At 43.1% G+C, this 20030-nt stretch overlaps 3 protein-coding genes across 11 annotated transcripts in view; all 3 read right to left on the bottom strand.

The window, feature by feature from the left end:
* Positions 1-6607, bottom strand: part of LOC310809775 (supervillin-like) — a 25869-nt gene extending 19262 nt beyond the window's left edge. For 6 of the 9 annotated variants that reach the window (XM_083677223.1, XM_083677228.1, XM_083677230.1 and 3 more), the window contains exons 1-2: positions 3051-3110; positions 1525-2216 (exon numbers count right to left, since the gene is read on the bottom strand). In XM_083677223.1, coding sequence (XP_083533349.1) covers positions 1525-1859 — 335 coding nt within the window. In that variant the 5' untranslated portion in view covers positions 1860-2216; positions 3051-3110. Of the gene's footprint in view, positions 1-1524; positions 2220-3050; positions 3111-4092; positions 4204-6557 lie in introns of those variants that run through there. The other 3 variants (XM_083677225.1, XM_083677226.1, XM_083677224.1) reach the window with 3 other exon arrangements.
* A 2221-nt stretch (positions 6608-8828) lies between these two features.
* Positions 8829-10920, bottom strand: cdk21 (cyclin-dependent kinase 21; the record flags this gene model as incomplete). Its single annotated transcript, XM_083676489.1, has 7 exons — positions 8829-8906; positions 9012-9144; positions 9280-9330; positions 9594-9703; positions 9966-10133; positions 10426-10558; positions 10688-10920. 7 exons carry the CDS (start codon positions 10918-10920, stop codon positions 8829-8831), a joined length of 906 nt encoding a protein of 301 aa, XP_083532615.1.
* A 2001-nt stretch (positions 10921-12921) lies between these two features.
* On the bottom strand, positions 12922-19826 carry retsat.2 (retinol saturase, tandem duplicate 2). Its single transcript, XM_083677941.1, has 11 exons — positions 19637-19826; positions 18949-19131; positions 18526-18767; positions 17350-17551; positions 17041-17238; positions 16709-16828; positions 16347-16485; positions 15697-15806; positions 15211-15380; positions 14857-15016; positions 12922-14674 (listed from the first exon to the last, which is right to left on the bottom strand). The coding sequence occupies exons 1-11, from the start codon at positions 19794-19796 to the stop codon at positions 14529-14531; spliced, it is 1830 nt and encodes a 609-aa protein (XP_083534067.1). The 5' UTR covers positions 19797-19826; the 3' UTR covers positions 12922-14528.
* Between the last annotated feature and the right edge of the window lie 204 nt (positions 19827-20030).

Raw genomic sequence — 20030 nt, 5'->3', positions numbered from 1 at the left:
CCCACCGTCAGGGCTACTATCCACAACAACAACAAGGGAAGAGGAGGAGAATTAGGAGAGAGGAGGGGAGAGAGATAGAGGCTAGAAGAGGTGAGACAACTCACTCACACACACACACACACACACACACACACACACACACACACACACACAGATCCAGACACAGACACACACACACACAGATCCACACACACACACACACACACACACACACACACACACACACACACACACACACACACACACACACACACACACACAGATCCAGACACAGACACACACACACACACACACACACACACACACACACACAGATCCACACACACACACACACACACACACACACACACCCCCACACACACACACACACACATAGATCCAGAGAGAAACACACACACACACACACACAAACACAGATTCAGAGACACAAACACAAACACAGATTCAGAGACACAAACACAAACACAGATTCAGAGACACAAACACAAACACAAACACAAACACAAACACAAACACAAACACAAACACACACACACACATAGACGCCGTGTCATGCAGAAGACCCTACACTTTCTCAGGTGTTCTGCTCCCAGTCTGCTGCAGCAGGGCACTCTTCAACTGACCCACCGACACCCAAGTGTGCAGCTGGGGCGCGTCGGGTCCAGAGGGGCCTAGGGGCTCATCCCCACTGAACATGCTGGCAGAGCCAGGGGGACACTGCCTGGAGGTGGGGAGGGAGTGGGAGTGGGAGTGAGAGTGGGAGTGGGAGTGGGAGTGGGAGTGGAGGAGGGCGGGGGAGGAGGAGGGGGAGGGGGAGGAGGTATGAGGACAGTGGCAAACTACCACAATGCCAGTCCCTAAAGAGCACTCTGACAAAGCATGGTATTACGGGAGAGAAAGGCCGGGAGGGCATAAGACACACATAGAGGAATCAAGATGAACTTAGCCCTTCTTTAATGCACCCTGCTGGGACTCAAAGCTTTAGTCCTCTCAGTTTGAATTAGCAACAAAGGCCTTCAACCACCAGTGAACTGTAAGAACTGATTCATAGAGCTGAAAGGTCATAGGAGATAATGTACACTAGCAGGGACAGTTTGGTGAGTGTGCATTATTTGGTGAACAGCACGGCAGGGCATTGTCTGAGGGGGTTCCACATAATGTAATGCAATTGTTTCTTTTCATCAAACTGTAGTCTGAGTAATAGTAAAAAGGTCAGTCCTTTGGCTGTGATGCTGTATTTTGCCCTTAATGAACTCATCAATCCACTGGTGGCCAGTGAGCATTTCCTGCATACGTCTAGAAACAACAGTTCCAGTGGACTGAGTCAGCAAAACGGTGTGTGACATCACACACGCAAAACAAAGTGCATTGCCAGACAGTGTGTATCAACAGCAACACCTGCCCCCTTACTTCACTCAGTCATCGTTTGTTCCAAAAAAAATACGATCATACAGAACAGTGACTTATCCTGCAGTGAGAGACGTCGGCACTTCATGCAGCCATTTCTGATAAGAACGGACTCACCTTCTGAGCTTTGTAGACTCTGCATCGGTGTCTGCCTCAAAGCCGTTGGAGACTCTCTGAGGATCGGAGCCCCTCCTGCTCCCCTCAGACCCCCCTGTTTTGCCGTTGACCCCCCCAGAGAGGATCCTGTCTGAGCGGGGTTGGGTTGGGCCATCTGAGTTCTGCACCGCTGTATGGGCGAGAGGAGCATCCTCGTACGCCTCCTTTCCATCCCTCCTCACACACTTGGTCGGCAGCTCCTCCGTGTTGCCGTAGCGTTCCGCCAGCTCACGCCTCCTCTCGGCCTTGTAGCGGGCGATGCGCTCTGACCTGGGCTCCAGGGCGGGGTTCTCCATGGTGTCTATGGTACCGCTTCCTCCCCTCCCCTCGTCCGTCACAAGGTCTTAATCACAAGATTCTGTTCTCCTCTGATGATGACGTGGCATTTATGACTGAAAATCTGAAGAGCTTCCCTCCTTTTACCACTATTCAGCGAAGACACCAAAGGATGGAGGTCAAAGAAGAAAATGCTCCAAAAATGGATATCTCTGGTTCCAGTGTGCTCCACACAACGCCAAATTCCAAACCAGTTGAAAGTCTTAATATGTTCCACAAGACAAGAGGCTCCAAACCAATCAGCACTGCTGTTGGCAAAGTCTTGCTCCAATCAGTCGCCAGTCAGACACTTTAATCACTCCTATGAGGTCATCAAACTGCTGAAACAGAGGGAGACAGTAAACATCATCAGCATTTATCTCCAAAGTGTACACTCTCATTCTCTCCATACTACTAGCTAGACACAAACTCATTCACTATCAGTCAAAAAGTTGCTTTCTTCATTTGTTTTTCATCTGAAGGTCCTGTGACACTGTGGCACAAATCTGACTTTGTTTGTAATTTCACTTCTAAATTAAATAACAGCATGATGCTTTCTGTAATGCTGTAAGACTTCTGTAAAGTAAATGCTAAGAATTCACAGATCAACATTGGTCAACTATAGTTTACAGTGGCCAGCACTGAACCAAAACAAACCAGACCTCTACAAAATGATTGCCATGTTTCCTTTGTTTTAGAGCACCATGCCAACTACATTGAAATTGCCCCCTCTTCTCCTTTCCATCATGCCCCCTTCACTCACTCACTCACTCAGTCTCTCTCTCTCTCTCTCTCTCTCTCTCTCTCTCTCTCTCTTCTTTCCTGCTGAAGTCCATGTAAGATGACCTGCTCCAGCCTGCTCTGCCATGCAGGAATCTCCCCTTGCACTGAAACCCTATATAGCAGCCTCTCAACCTCCACTCCACTCCAGTCCAGTACATGCCTGTCTGGCCATTTAGGAACAACCACAGACCATCTTACCAGTGCTTCCTATGTTAGCAAGCTGAAAAGCCAGTTAGATTGTTGTCTATTGAGCACTAAGCTAGCCTTGGCTCCTCAAACACAGTTATGGTTTCCTATATAGTAGCCTATTCATTTGTAACCACTAATATGGGACTAAAATAGGTAATTTGAATAATGAAATCTTCCCAAGCAGGACTGTCCATACTCACTCATCTGCCAGTCTAGTTTCTCTCTCCACATGCAAAACATCCCTCCTGGTGATATGGTTGCCTGGCTTGTTTGAACACAAACACGTTTGGAACCACAAACCATAAATAAATAATGACATCATCAGATTTGCATTCTAGACCAGTAGGGAGCCATTGGCTGGGCTGAAAAAAAAGGTTGGTGGTGTGGTGTGTGTGTGTTTATGTGTGCGTGCGTGTGCGTGTGCGTGTGCACATGCGCATGTCTGTGTGCACGTTTGCGTGTGTGCGGTTTTCGTGTGTGTGTGCGTGTGTGTGTGTGTGTTCTGAAATTGCTAAATGTTAGTGTCAGCATTCCTGGTCCTTTCCCCCCACAGCTGAAACACAATGGGGCCTATGGAACAATGGGCAGAGAGAGCCACGGGACTTAGTACAGCAGAGGTACTGCAGGGCTACAGGACACTGTACTCTCTAGGGTTTCAAACCACACAGATAAAGGCCACTCTATAACAAACAGATATCAATATCCACACTGGGAGTGTGGGGCTGAGAAAAGAAAAATACAGGCAAAGCAGAAAACATAATGCCCAGTAGTGTTCTCCAAAATGTTGTTACAGATGCACATCAAGAGGAACACCTTGACTTTGAGAAAATGTATACAACTACATGGATGGGTATCACAGAACGGATAATAAGGCAGTTGTGTTGGACAATAAAGTGACAATAAAGACACAATTGACTTCTAAATAGACTTTGACTCTGACGACAGATTGAGTGTAAATCTGACATGATGGCAGGGAAAGGCTGTGGTACTGAGAGCTTTAACGAGCTGAGCTGTCAGACGCAGTGATCCCCACGGGAGATCAAGATAAGGATGGGCGGGGCGGGGGGTTGTGTGTGAGTGTGTGTGTGTGTGTGTGTGTGTGTGTGTGTGTGTTTGTGTATATGTGTGTGTTTGTGTGTGTGTGTGTGTGTGTGTGTTTGTGTATGGCTGGCCAGGTAGCTGGAGTAAACACAAACATAAAACTGTCAGTGACAACCACGACTTGGAAAGCATTGCCCTTACCTTCTCCAGAGTAAGAGAGTGTAAGAGTAGAGATATCCCCATGCCCATGAACGATTAGCAGGGATCAGAGGTCCTGTTGCACCACTGTTACAACACTTTGTGTTGTGGTGCAGGGTGATTGAGTGAGAGAAGGACAATGAAACAGAGAGAGAGAGAGAGAGAGAGAGAGAGAGAGAGAGAGAGAGCATCTCTGTGTAAAGTGCTGAGGTCATGTGACAGGCTAGGCCAGGGGGGATTGGGGGAGAGGTTGCCATTGGAGCTCAGCATGGATCATCAGCCCCTAATCCAGTAACACTAGCTGACACGAGCATGTGCTAAAGCACCAGGATGAGTAGGCTAGCACCATTCACAAAGGAAATACAGTAAACACAACATCCAAAAATAAAGCACAAAGCTACATTTAAAGGGAGATTTGAGGCGAAAAAAGGGGAGGCAAAGTTGTTAACGTTGGGGGGATGTTAACGTGATGTTATCACTTTCCATCGATGTCCCTCTCTAACCCTGCAATGGTTCACACAACAATGTGAATGCTTTAAGAAACTGCTCTGAACACAGCTCATTAGAACACCGTTGTGTGCAGTAATTACAACTATGTGATTATGGATCATAATTATGTTGAACACTTGCTGTCCCAACCTTGGTGTCTGTGATGTCCACTGAGCTCTCTGAAATGAAAGGCAATGGTGACACGTTACGTCACATGACCTCATGTCACTTGAGGTCCAGTAGCAGACGTGAGGTCCAGATTAATGGGACAGCCTGGAATTACACACGATTAGATCTGTGATGGGGCTCTTGCAGGGCAGACCCCACACTGGCCAGTATAATTCAAGGACAAATGACCAGTGGCCTCCCTTCTTCCATGCTTCCCTTTAAAACACTCTTATCTCCCTCTGTACATTCGCTCTGGCTACTCACACTGAACACAGTAGCCATGTGATGGAGTTAGGGACAGGTTTAAATAACTCAGAGCAGACTCTCTACCAGGCGACTGTCAGGGCCTCGTTGGGTCTATACAAGTGCACTTTAATCAAGTCTACAAATGACAAAACACAAGCAGCTTCCGACCCCACTTTATGGAATGCTGTGACAGTGTCTATAATGGACCTGCCTGCTGTTCGCACCTCCATACTCGCAAGTGTACACTGGCCTCCTTCAGATGTCTTGGTATTAAAGTTGCTCTGTCAACTGGCAAATTCAACTGAACTCTATCAAACCTATTCTTAGTGTGTGTGTGTGTGTGTGTGTGTGTGTGTGTGTGTGTGTGTGTGTGTGTGTGTGTGTGTATAGAGCGCTATGAGAGAGAGAGAGAGAGAGAGAGAGAGAGAGAGAGAGAGAGAGAGAGAGAGAGAGAGAGAGATGTGAATACTGTGGCTGGGAACATAGCAGCTGTAGCCCTCCTCTCCTCCCCTCATAAGCCACCCTTGCTGCTCTGGAATGATGTGTTAACACTGACATTAACAGTCCATTACTGCCTTCAGTGCCTAGACATCTGAATGTGAACAAATGGAAATATTTTTGCACTACCAACACCAAAATGTACTCCAAAATATCAGTCACATTATACGCCATAAAATGACATCACTGTGCCTTTCTGTACACAGAGATCAGTCCTAGTTGATGCCTGTCTGCATACCATTTGGCCCCAACGTCCACACTTCCACCCATCCCCTCTACATCTGTCAGATGACAGCCCCTAGCACCACATCAAGAAGGAGGTATGACCACCATGATCATGGCAGCACACTGAATGATAATACAAAGAGTACATTCTCATAGCATCATGTCATGTAAAGCAAATGAACATATGGCTATGCATTATCTCAGCTGATAACACATCATTTAGCACCAGCCTCACCATGATAGCTAACAGGTCTACTGTAAATAAGCCACTGCATTTCCCTATGCAAACACGGTGCAAGCCAAACGTCTGGTAGATAATATACAATAAGTTATGTCAAGTCTTTATATGTAGTCTTATCGTTATGGTGAAATTGTGAATAATCTCTATGTGACACCATTAATGTTTCAAGAAAGTGAAATTCCACTCTACCCTTAAAAGACTGTGAAGTATAGATTACAGATATATTAATGGGCACTATTCAAGCGTCTCTCTTCGCCACGGCATTCGTGCGCAAATTGTGCGCACCGTTTCTCCAACCAGAATGAGCTCCTAAAAAGTATTACTCTACTTCTGCTCAATATTATAATTATAAGTTAAATACGTCATATAGACAATGTTTAAAGAAATACAACCTCAAAAGCTATTTCACTGAGTCCAATGCAATGTGGGCTACTGTGAGTGCAATGAGTTGTGCAAAGAGAGTCGCTCTCATAAAGTCTGACTTGAAAGCTGTCATTTAGATCAAGAAAAACAACAACAACGACAAACACCGAGGTAAACTTAATCATAACTCGGTATATCAGATAGAGGAGATTCTATAGAGGGGATCGCCACTACTTACATGCACTCGGATCGTTAAGGAACCGGCTGTGGTTGGTATCAACGGCATGGATTGGGCATTGGTGCGCCGTAACGGAGAGAGCGTGAAAGCCCATTTAGGGCGAGCGCTTGCCTGTCCTGTTAAAAATATAACCCCCTCCCACAACGGCGCTCCAGCATTCCAAAAGCAGGGGCCAAGGCTAGGAGAGAAGAGATACTATAGATTACTGGCACAGGTCCAGTCAGCATACACATGCATTAATGAGCTGTCAATAACCATCAATACACCCCCAAAAGTTTGCGATAAGGACAACTATAACACTTAAGTAAACTTAGATATTTAGAATGGATCACTTAAATGAAAATCAGTCGAACAAGAATCCCCTAAAGATGGCAAATTCAAGAAATCTCCTGCGTGTTAATTGTAACAAATTACTTGTTTTGTTTAGTTTATGCCAAACCATAGCCTTAACTCACTTTTACTCTATGTTACAACACTGCCTCCCTCTGATCAGTGTTCACATAACATGTAGCAAAGACATTGGGGCAAAGTACAGAGAAAGGCCCGTTACCATGACAGAGCACGAGCTCAGGACCAGAATACATTGAAAGGGGCAACTGCCTGAAGGGGCAGAAGTCCTTGTACAAATTAGGCAACAAGAGGGAAAAGATGCAGCGCTGGTTCCAAGGCCAAAGATAAAACTTTTAAAATAACAGTCACAGCTTACTCAGAATAACCTCACACAGGGCTATCTGCCAGTACAAATCTGTGATTTGTTTATAGGTTTCACACCTTAACCTGCCATAAAATAAATCAGTTTGGTGCATGCTTTGGTGTCATACTGGGGTCAAAGGTCATAAGAGAAGGTAAACTGCCCTGGCGTGTAATAATAACACACTGTCATGGAGTCTGGGTTATCCCAAGAGCCATGTCACACTTACAATAGTAAAGCAGACACTGAAAACATGGTGTAGAGAAAATATATTTATTGCTTAGAAAAACTACATCTCATGTCAATGAGATTGAGGGTAATATCAAATCAAGCTCAATAACTGCAAACACATGCTGCTCATTTGAATAATGGAAATATCAACGGTAACATTGTTAGCATTTCAAATAAGATCACAGGAAATGCTCTCTTTTCCTAAAACTAAATGCTGAATGCTTCTTTATATGAACAAGGCAGCAAAAAAAATGTTTCTCTTGTAAATGGCCAATAAAAACAAAAGATCAGTATGAACAATCCTATTATCACACCAGTGCACAAAAAAAACAAAAAAAGCCAAACACTGGACAAAAAAACAAAAGGTACAGGTGGAACGACCTAAAAAATACCTTATTAACTTTTGTGCACAAGGAGCAGTGTCATTGACACTACAGCAGCTTGAGATTTGTAATATCGCTTGTAACAATAGCAATATCCCTCAGTAATAAATTAAAGCATACACATGCTGTTTTATTTACCTCGTCTTGTTCTCCTGTAAAATGCTCTTCAGCAGCTCTTGGTTCCATCTGTATGCACAAACATCGACCTGGAGGCACTTTAATGTTATTAACAGTGTGGGCTGGAATTAAATAAGTGGTGGAAACCAAAATCAATAAACAATGCTACAATGAATAATGCCTTTTGTTACACAGCTCTGATGTTTAGGACACAATGTGTATCTATTAGATCAAATTCCTCTCCTAATAAAATACAATAAAACTCACAATAAAATATTTCCTTTTTCTTCCTTGATATACAGTTCAGTTTACATGTTTTTCCATGCATTGAGACTGCACTGCTTGGTGATGCTACAGAGACATGTTGTGGTAAGCACCACGTTAATTAGCAATCTGACAAAAACCTGTGCAAAGAAATACATTTCAGAAAAAAGTTCTCACTCTGAGACTTTTTTTGGGGGGTGATTATACTTTACTTGGTCCTTCTTTATTCAGCGACATTTGTTTTGGCAGCACTACAGTACAGTGTAACCTCTTTAGGGCCGGAACTGTAGGTACAATGGAACACATGGAACACCTAGGCCATAGTTCAATCAATTGCAGATAGCAGATTGCCAGGCAAAAGACAACACCATGATTTATGTCATCCACGAAATGAAACCTAAACAATCGTAACAGCATTTTAAAACGGAAAATGCTTTCTTGCTGTACTGGAAGTATCATACATGTCAGTTATCCTGGAAACCTGCTATCTCCATTTGATTGAATTGGGGCCATTCTAGATAGGACGAGCAAAGCAAAAGGGACGTTGCAGTTTTTCTCTCCACTTCCTCTCTGGCTGTGAGGCTCTTAGGGGTCTGCCAGGAAGGGGTGGGCCAGGGCTCTGGAGGCTGAGATCCGATTGGTTGGGCTGAACGAAAGACATTGCTGCAGACAAACAAAAGACTGCTTCATAAAGAGTGTGATCATGCAGTGATAATGACTGCATCACTGTATTGCAAGAGAAACATCATGTAAAGTGGGAGTGCTCACAAAGAGAAGGTTGTTCTCTTCCTGGCCCAGATTGGAAAGAAGCTGTGTGCAGGGGCCTCCTGAAGCCCAGCTAGGGGAGTAGGAGATGGGGCTCTCCATTGGCCAGTCCTCCTCTCTGGGCAAGCCAATCACCCTATGGGATATGAGACAGGGCACAGTCAAACCTCAGTCCACAGTCGCAAGGCCAAGGCAAAACAGCCAAAATGATGTATGTAAATGGTTATTATTACAGATATTTCAAAGGTGGTGAAGGGAAGATAAAACTCACTCAAAGATCTTCTGGAGCTGATGAGCCTCTGTGTATCCACGGAACAGTGGTCTATGGGATTGAAATGACCGTAAATATCATTGCATAAGACACACTGCAACCCAACCACCAGTAATAACACCTTTGTAACAAGGGGATACATTTAAAATACAAAGAAAGAAAGAAAAACAGATCTCTTTAACATCTCTACTGCACACTTCACCTTCAAGTTGAGCATTTAAGCATAAAGGCATCCCTTCCTCTTTATAACACCTAAAAAGCAACCCCTGGCTCGGCTCTTCCGACCTCAAGAGGAATAGCTCAGCTCTACCTACCTCAAGAGGAACAGCTCAGCGAAGATGCAGCCAGCACTCCACACATCCACTGAGGACATGTAGCCAGAGTGAAGCAGCACCTCTGGAGCCCTGTACCACAGTGTCACCACCTGGACAGAGGGAGAGGGGATAGGAGGGAAGGAGGGAGGGAAAAGAGAGGTGGAACATAGAGAATGAAATAAACATTGATTCTACTGTTATGTGCTGCTCTGCCACCTACAGTACAGCAGGGGATGACATAGAGTGATACACTGGCCATTGAATAAAACTGTGGAGAGGGACAGTTCCACCACCTCCTACAAAATCCCTATCTAAACCATGTATAACCTGTTATGACATCACAGGGGAACTGACTGCTTCACATAGACTTACACAGGGTGTAAGGGCGATATGATAGGTGTAGATGCGTGCCAGTCCAAAGTCAGCGATCTTGACCTCTCCCCGGCTGCCGACCAGGACGTTGTCCGGCTTCAGGTCACGATGCACCAGCATGTTGGTGTGCAGAAAGTCCAGCCCTCGCAACAGCTGCACCATCACATCCTATACAGACAGGAAGCAGCATGGCAGCATTGCACTTCCTATGAGAGGGTCCTATTCTCTGTCCATATGAGGGCACATTTGGTATACAAAAGAAAGAATGGCATACAATTCAATATCAGTAGCCTACTTCATGGGGTGGGTAGTTAGAATCCTAAATCAATGTCACTTATTGTTTCTGTGACAATTGAATTTGGCACTTCAAGATGATGATAGTAGTCTATAAAGTAGTACATGATTCTATCATATTTCAGTGTAGGTATTTCCAGATGCAGGTATGTGAAAGAGTTCATACCTTAATTTTGTCCAGGCTCAGTCCAGTTGTGGGTACTGTGGAGAGGTATGTAGACAGGTCCTGATCAATGTACTCAAACACCAGTGTCAGGTCCAGATTCCTGCCCCTCAGTCCAGCAGACACATCCAACAACCTATCAGTAGCCAGGTCAACAATCAAAGTGAATATTTCCTTCTCTTCAATGAATAACATGCACATGTATGAAAGCTGATTTTTTTGTTTGATAGAGCAAGTTCAGATATTTAATGAAAAATAAACTTACTTTACTATGTTGGGATGATTGAAGTACTCGATTTTACGCAACAGCGCTACCTCCCGTATCATGAAAGCAGGAATTCCACTCTCTGGGTCTCCCGGTATGTTCAACTTCTTCACCGCTACGAGTCGCTGTAGATCGCGAACTTCTCTAGCTTTGTACACTTTACCGTACGCGCCCTCACCTATTTCTGCAAGTATCTCGTAGTTATGATGATCATTGCAAGTGTTGACATCCATGGCTGGCCGGATTTGTAGATTGTTGCAGCTAGAATGGATGAGATGTCAATGCATAAAAGCTGCCAAGTAGGCAACACCAGCTGGAGAAACCAACTAGCCACTCTACTGTCTGGATAGCTAATAACTGCCGACCCTAGTTAACCCCTTTATACCTCAAGGATCTTTCCCCACTTCAGCAAAGTAAGCTAGATGCCACTAGCAGGTCAATCAAAAATAATTTATGCACATAAACTATTGCTAACTTCACACAATCTTTCAGCAGCTGTTTACACTATGAAACTAAGCAAGTAATATTGCATGATTGTATACAAATACGAATTAACTCACCTTAGCTCAAATTTCTCACACAGTGGCAGCTAGCTGGCTGGTTATGGGCATATTCATAATTTTGGGGGCGCTCTTCCAGCAGCTCCCAACTAATCAGATTTCTCAAAAATTCTCATCATGGCTTGGCATGCATCAACACGTCATTTTGCACGTGCCGTCCTCATGGTCAATGCTGTATGCGGAGTACTTTTTGTCTAAGACATTTTTGTCTGAAATGCTGTAATACAGTTCCCTCCATAAGTATTGGAAAGAGGAAGCATTTTGTCTACTTTTAGCTCTATACTCCCAACAGTTTGGATTTGAAATCAAACAATTACGATGAGGTTAAAGTAGAGATTCTCAGCTTTAATTCAATGTTTGTTTGTTTTTTTCAGATTGGTTTCACCATTTAGAAATTAAAACCCTTTTTATACATAGTCCCCCTATTTCAGTGAACCAGTAGTATTTGAAAATTGACTTGACAAGTGTTTCTGGTATATCAGGTTCTGTCACATCATGTGTGTGGCCATAAGAGAGCTGTCAATGTCTCTTATTGATTTTAGGCTTTGTGTTTGCCTTTGGAGTCTGCTATTGGTGTCTGTCAACATGAGGACCAAAGAGGTGTCAAGGAAGCCATTCTTAGGCTGAAAAACCAGAAACAAAACCAAACTCACTATAATTACTATAAACTCACGATAAAAAAAACTCACTAGCTCACTATAATTAAGAAAAACTCCAAAACAACTGTCCCACAGATCAGGAACACTCTCTAGGAGATAAGTGTGAATGTTTCAGAGACTACCATCTACAGAATACATCACCAGCCAAAACTACAGAGGCTTCACTGCAAAGTGCAAACCACTAGTTGTCCTCAAAAAGGATGGTCAGGTTACCGTTTTCTAAAAAGTACATACAAAGCCTGCAGAGGTCTGGAAAAGGTCTTGTGGACTGATAAAATTAATATAATATATTCTATATATTATGTACCAGAGTTATTGCGAGTGGAAAGTTTAGATTACAAGTTTAGATTACAAATTTAGATACCACCTCATCTGTGACATGGTGGAAGGGGGTGTTATGGTTTGGGCATGTATAGCTGCCACTACAACTTTTCTTAATTGATGATGTTACTGCTGGTGGCAGCAGCAGAATGTATTCTGAAGTGTACAGAGTACAAGCATATGCCTCAAAATTCATTGGATGGCGCTCCATAAAACAATACGAAAATGATCCAAAACATACGGCCATAGCAACTAGGGAGTTTTTCAGGACCAAAAAGTGGAAGGTTCTTGACTGGCCAAGTCAATCTTTAGATTTAAATTAAATTGAAGATACATTTCATTTTCTGAAGAGGGACTGCAGAGAATATGCCCAGCGTCTGGTGGGGTCAATGTGTCGCAGATTTACAGCAGTTATTGCATGCCAAGGATTGTTTTGCAAATACTAAAAAATGAGTGCTTTATTTGGACATTATATTATTTTTTTCCAATGCTTCTGGAGCCCTGAAATAGGGGGAGTATTAAAAAATGTTGTACTTTCTAAATGGTGAAACCAATCTGAAAGAAAAATACATTGAATTAAAGTTGAAAATCTCTACTTTGATAATAATTGTTTGATTTCAAATTCAAACTGTTGGAGTATAGAGCTAAAAGAAGACAAAATGCTTCCTCTTCCCAATACTTATGGAGGGCACTGTATGCCTATGGTTGTTGACATGGACTGACATTTGTGATATACACATTTTTAAAACAAACTACACTCCTCTTTTTAACAAGCCAACTTGTAACACACACACATACAAGCACATACGTCAATCTGGTGTGCTATGTAACATAGCAGTTAGATTTTATCCATTCCACAGAGGGATATCACTTCTCTTCTCATGAAAACATGCATGGTCAGATAGTTGTATGGTGGAGTGATTGAGACAAACTGACACAGAGGGACTTTTTTGGTATTTAAGTGCTTAATGTCAGAAATATGAGAAAGTTACACAAGTTTCACAACTCTGCATGTGAGGCACACTCACACTTCCAACTACAACCACCACAGTCTCTTCATCACTGGGGATGAAATAGCATTCAGTAGTTACAGTACTTCTTTGTGTTACAGTTATGCATACTTAGTGGGTGATGTAACTTCACCCACGGGTGAGCACACATGGTTGGAAGACAGCTGGTCAAGCAAACAGATAGAGTCAAGAGCTATACAAATTATATGGTCTAGAGGCCACAACATGTTTTGGTGTTGATATGAATGCTTACAAAAATTCTCTCTCACTTATCCATCTTCAAGGCTTTTTTTTGCAGGGCATGCATAAACTATTCAATTCATTATTGATGTCTTATCTGTACACTTATGAAGAATATGTGCAAAAATGTGTAGAATTGGGGTAAAGTCAGCCATATTTACCTTACCTTAAAATATATATATATATATATTACTAACATTTCCATGATATGCAATGCATTTTCAGACTGTCTACAAAAACCTAACTTAATTGTTAAAATCAAGCTGTAATAAAAAAAATAATGCTGTAGAGTATTCTGACCTGTAAAGTATTTTTTGCTCTGCTCAGCACTTCTTGCTGAATCAAACTGTGTACATGTCTGGACAACCATTTCAAAAGGCTTTTTAAACCATTTAAAAAATAAACTTACATACTCCAGTACAGAGTGCATCCACAGACACATTCTTTAACTTTCCACATTATAGCACATGTTTAAGAAATGTCCTGATTCAATTGGTAAACATTATATGGCATATGACAGCTATGGCAATTCATGATACGGTTATCATACAGCCATACAATAGATCAGTTCATTGCCACTGACAGTTTACGGGGTTCCTCATGTGTCTGATCACTATGATATGTGAAACATTAAACCGTGCATGGTTAACAGTAAGAACATTAAAAACTTTTCTTTTTTTTTTTAAACACAAAAAAAAATAAACACACATTGTTGTAGTCACACATGATTTAAATATGCATATTACAGTGACATGTATTAAAACATTAGTTTCCCTTGGAGTTATACCAGGTATGTGTGATTGAACTGTATTATGTTTGTAATTTGAATGTACATTTAAGATCTGTTTCATGTTTGTAAGGAAGTAGGACCTCCCCTGCGCAAAATAAATGTTTAATAATCTGAATGTTGTTTTCGTTCATTCCTTGTTTAGTTACACCCTTAAATGTATGGTTACACAGTGGGACCATCCAGAGGTATATTTTCACTGTAGTGTCCCTCCTTGGTCAGAGCCTGAGCTGAGGATGGGGGGGGGGGTCAGCTGGAAGTGAGTTAGTCATCCTTTTTGCTGTCGACATACTTGGTTTTCTTGGCTAACGCGATAGCGTCCAGGTGCAGGTTACGGTTCAGAATGGCGGAGCCGCAAGTGAGAGCCCCAGCCAGACCCCCGGCAAAGCCGCACGCAAACACGTCCTGGCCTGCAGATTGAAAACACGCACATGGGAACATCAACTCGCAGACAATATTCATCTGCTGGATAGGCTTTTAGGAGTGCATTCAAGAATATAGACACATAACATCATCCTGACAGACACTTGATAATGTTCCCAGCCTTTATAAAAGATACTTGACCCCTGGTTAGCCCTGTGGAGAGACTGACCTGTCAGGTAGAGGTTCTTCAGTGGAGTCTGGGGTCTCACTGTGGCGTTGAGCTCAGCGCTGAAGCGAGCAGTGCCATGATCCGCTCCATAAATTTCTCCTCGAGGAGCTCCAATGTAGTGTGTGTTGGTGATGGGGGTTCCAGCATCAACAAACATAATCTAGAGGCAGAGTGAGGGGAGAAACGTCAACTAATTTCCATCAAGGTATCAAGTTATCTTTTGCCAAAACTGAAGGGAACATGTGTTACAGGGGCTTCTACCATAAACTGTAAATGCTACCTGGCAAGAAAACGGTATACTCTACAAACAAAGGTAGGTGTGGTAGGAATGGGATGTGTAAGGGGTTGTTTTACCTTGTCTCTGGTAATTTTAGGGAAGATCTCCATCACCACTTCCAGAATAGAGTCAATAAAGATCTGCTTCAGGTCCTTGTAGTCAGTCCCTCTGTTGGTCACTTTCCCATCCTTCCACTCCTCAAACCACTCATAGTTAGCAAAACTGACCAGACTCAGGGTGGACTTGCCTTTCAAGTATGAGAGAAGATAGACAGAACAAGAGGTGGTTGAGATCCATGTTTGAGGAGTACCTGATTCAGCTTATCAAGATGACCAGTTGTATAAGGTGTTAGAGATGCACGTTTCTGCCGTCCAGGACCAAGAGTGCACTTTACAGTACTCTAATCAGCAAGGAATTACAGAAACTCATGAGCATTACAGGAGTTTAAGGACTTAAAATAGAATAAAAATAGTCCCAGTAACAAGCTAACCATTGAAATACCAAAGACTTTTAATATGTTGTATATCCAAGTTGACAAAGGATAATCGGTCATGTTTCTGTACCTGGTGATCGTTCCTCCCAAGTTGGGTCTTTGGCTGAGGGAGAAGCCACAAACAGGAGAGGCACGTTTTTGGCTGACTCCTCCCTATCTCCCTTCAGATAAGTGTCACACCTGTAAAAGAAGTTGGGTTTGGTAAGAGAATGTGAAGCATGAATTTTTAACATTACAGTTAAGGGGCACATGACATTCCTCAGAAATTGGTCAGAAAAATAAGCACTGTGCATAATTACATAGGAACTAATGAAAAAACAAACGGTTCAAAAACAAACATGCATAGGTGCAGATATCTTCTGCATTCCAAACTTGTTTTGAAATAAGAGCGTTGAGAAACTGATGTGATATGGTCTCTTTGGCGATTGTTTTTTGTGCTGTTAAAATGTCACCCCCCAATGTCTGAGGGAATTCATCTCTCTCTTTCATTTCTCCATTGCCAAACAAACTCTTAAGTATACAGTATATACACATAAAGGGAGTAAACTATGGAATATGTGACGCACTTGGACACACTTTCTCACAGGTTATATAACATCACCTGTCTCTCTCTCTCAAAGTCTACCACACACACACAGTGTGAAGACCAAATTAGACGGCAGATATTGGCCACTGAGGGGGGCACAACAAATATTTACAGTTTTAAAACCAAGTGCATACAGTTCATCCAAGTTGTTCTCAGTGAAGATCCAGTAGTTGTCTGCTGCGAGGCCCAGGTCCTCCTTGGTTCCTTCCAGGCCCAGGAAGATGCTGAGACCGCCCTCCCCATTCTTCATCATGTCAAGCTGTTTCTGGATTGCTGCAAGGCATCACAAGATCATAGACAAATATAATTCAGACTAGGTGCTAAGACCATATGGAAAACAAAACTATTGAGATGGGCCATCAATGAAAGTGTGAACTCCGTCCAACACACACACACCCTTGAAGTGCACACAGACCATAATAAATATATTCCTCACAGTTACATCCTTACTTTCCCCCTGATACTAAACATCAATTGGACCCATATCCTTACTCACCTGGCATGGCCTGGAGTTTATTGGGCAGCAGCTTCTGGTAGGTGTTGAAAATACCAGCGTTAGAGATGACTATAGGAGCACAGACATGGACTTCCTCCTGGCCCTTCATTATGCTCACACCTGAAACCATACAAACCAGACGAAGTGAACCAACTCTTCTATAAAGCAGACTGCATTTCGTTGTCTCTGTACTTGTACACTGCACAATGACAATAAAGTTGAATCTAATCTAATCTAATCTAATAAACATTGTGTGTGTGTCTGTGTGCGTGTGTGTCTGTGTCCTTGATCATCTGTATAATCCAACAATCTTAACTGAGACCCAAATTCACCATAAGCCTCCTTTGCATCGTTGAATAGGATACGGTTCACTGGGGCGCGGACGAGAACTGCACCCCCAACTTTCTCAATGATGGGGATCATGTGGTAGGCAATCTCACTGGCTCCTCCTATTGGATACCAGGCACCATGCAGGTAGTGGCACACCAGCAGACTGTGCATGGAGAAGCTAGCATCCTTGGGTATGTTACCTGCAGAACAAAACCTCCTTTAGTATCTTAAGTACTACAAATCAAATTTGGCCTAAGTAAATGAGAGTATATCATTTCAGATGTATTCCAGCAGTAGGGACTGCAGCCTACCATAAGTGCCGAATATATAACTCAACACAGCCCTGAGGTCCTTATTCTCTGTCAGCTCATTGACCACCTCGGTCACGGTACGCGATGACATTTGGAAGAAGAAAGAAAGACGATTGGCCAGGCCTGTGTACACCAGGAACTTGGCCAACGGTACAGGAAAGAGCTTCAGCAAGACCATGAACCAAACACTGCGCCCAGCTTTCTGTAAATCACAATAATACAACACAGACAGATTCCAGGGGTAAAAGACTGACAGAGACAAACAGGTTGACAAAAAAGAGAAGCTGGTTAGGGGTTAGTTTGGAAGACGTATATGTCAGACTATTTTCATGAATAAAAGTACAAAGGACACTGGACACATCAATCCAGTTCAATGTGTGTTCATAAAAGCACATCAAACCGCTCTGGAAGAGTACATTACTTCACCTTCTGAAATTAAAAACAAGTCTAATGTTGGTAACCATGGTGATAGTACTTTTTATCTCAACGGTTTTAGATAAACTGTCAACTTTACCAAATCACATTGTTGGACTTTACTAGCAAACATATCAGCAACCAATATCCTTCAACCAACATTGGCTCTGCCAGCTGCATTACCATGACGTGAGACATACAGATGCAACACACATGGTGTACTGATGCAATTCTGTCTGGGCAGCACCAACAATGCTAATAAATCCACAGTGACCATCTATCCTCTATGACCTTTGACTACAACCTTTGCCTTCCAAATAGATGGTAGTGACAACAGAAACAGACTGCAGACTGTGGCTTCATTGCCAAGTGCAGTCCAACAGTTCACTGAAGACAGTAGAGTAAAGGCTCTGGGCTCAGATAACAGCAGACATGAGGCAATGTCAGCATAAATCACCAATACCAACAGAAACAGACTATTCACCTCACAAAGGGACATGGTCTTCTTTAACCCTCAACCATGAAAACCAACTACTACCATGACTGGTACACTGAAGAAACCAAGGGAGGCTGGTAGAGGTAGAAATCAGAGGACGGGCTCATGGTAATGCATGGAATGGAATGAAGACACTCATTCCATTTATGCATTACAATGACCTGATCCTGTTTTTGTTATCTCCACCGAAGAATCCACTTAGTCCGCCCCTCAACTGATCAGCTGTACTGCATGTGTCTATACTGGTCACATATAAAGCATCATACCTTGACCAGCCTCATGTACTCATCGATGGCCTTCTCCTCGCCAGGGAAGTACTTCTTCAGCTCCTGGGGGAAGCGGCCCCTGCCGCTATAGATTGGATAGGTGCGTTTTTTGTCACCACGGCCCAGAACCACTTGGTCGAAGGGGTTGCTCAGAGGTTCCCACTGTAGCTGTCCATTGGTCAGCTGGTCGAGCATGCAGCGGAAAGGCTTGTGCTCCAACAGGTCACCAATGTAGTGGATACCTGTGTGAGGAAGACAGCATTGGGCCAGAGGAAACATGTATCTTTATATCGACCAATCTATGACTCTCTATTCATGAAAAGTATATAGGATATAAACACTATCTGGCATGTAGCTTTGACATCTTCGCCATCATTAATCCCATGTCCCTGAGTACTATGGAGATGCCATAAGTCTTCTCACCAACATCAAACTCAAAGCCTTTCTCAGTGAAAGTGTGGCAACAGCCACCAGCCCTGTCATGTTGCTCCAAGACCAGGACTCGCTTCCCAGTCTTGGCCAGCAGCACTGCCACTCCGAGGCCACCAATTCCACTGCCAATGACGATGGCATCCAGGTTTTCAGGTACTTTGTTAGCCAAGAAACCTAGAAGAACAATACAAAATACTTTGTTTACTTGCTAGAAACACAACGGTGTTACAATACTCGATGTGACCATAATAACTGGTGACCCTGATTCGATTGTCACTGTGCAGTCACTGACAGGTGGCAACCACTGGCAGCAGAATCAATTACTTCACTCTTAACAATGGCACTATGCGTTGGAAGTGCGAAATATGAGTCGTACACACAAATTATGTTACAGTTCAGGTGCATTTCTTTATTGGGTATTTCTATGTCCGCGGTGTTACACATCCAGCTGTGTGCAATCGTGTCGAATCAGGATCACCAGTTAATATTCGATAATACACATCGAGTATTGGAACACCCCGAATGAATAGGCCGACCGAACCTTACAAAAAAACTAGTTTACCAGGATGACAGTTCTGCAACAAATATGTTCAGAAACACAAAACAAATATGATTGGCAAGACAATATGACATAGCCCGGGTCAAGAATATATCATGTAACTTCCTGGATACTACTCACCTTGTTTCAGAACTTTATTTTTCTCCTTCTTGTCTGTGACCAGTGGTTTCAACGGCACACGAGTATCTATATCAAAAGGATTTGGTCCAGATGTACCAAATACATATTTGTATAGAAATGCAATTAATGCAGCACAAATGACAGCTATAGCGATCCACATGGTGACAACTTCTGGACTCTCACTTCCTCGAGAGTTCCGCAACTCTGGAAGGTCAGCCCAATTTCAATGGCGTGTAACTCCTCCCCTATTTGACAGACAGCTAATTCGACCAATTACAGTATTTGTTCTTTCTCACGACTGCCGTTTTCTTCCAAATGACGCCGGGAATACTGAGAGGTGTGTTGTGTGGAGGTGGGGCAATGTGTTCACAGGACAAATTTTTCACAAGACAAA

The sequence above is a fragment of the Argentina silus genome, assembly GCF_951799395.1.
Source record: "Argentina silus genome assembly, chromosome: 9".
Lineage (NCBI taxonomy): Eukaryota > Metazoa > Chordata > Actinopteri > Argentiniformes > Argentinidae > Argentina > Argentina silus.
Note: the sequence above shows the minus strand (reverse complement) of the source record. Positions and strands in the feature narration are given on the sequence as shown.

Excerpts from the sequence above, each read along its gene's own strand:
- retsat.2 (XM_083677941.1), bottom strand. The coding sequence starts at position 19,796 with ATGTGGATCGCTATAGCTGTCATTTGTGCTGCATTAATTGCATTTCTA. Across the intron at positions 16,486-16,708 it reads TAAACTCCAGGCCATGCCAG|CAATCCAGAAACAGCTTGAC; the intron begins GTGAGTAAGGAT and ends GATGCCTTGCAG. Across the intron at positions 15,381-15,696 it reads TTGGGAGGAACGATCACCAG|GCAAGTCCACCCTGAGTCTG; the intron begins GTACAGAAACAT and ends CATACTTGAAAG.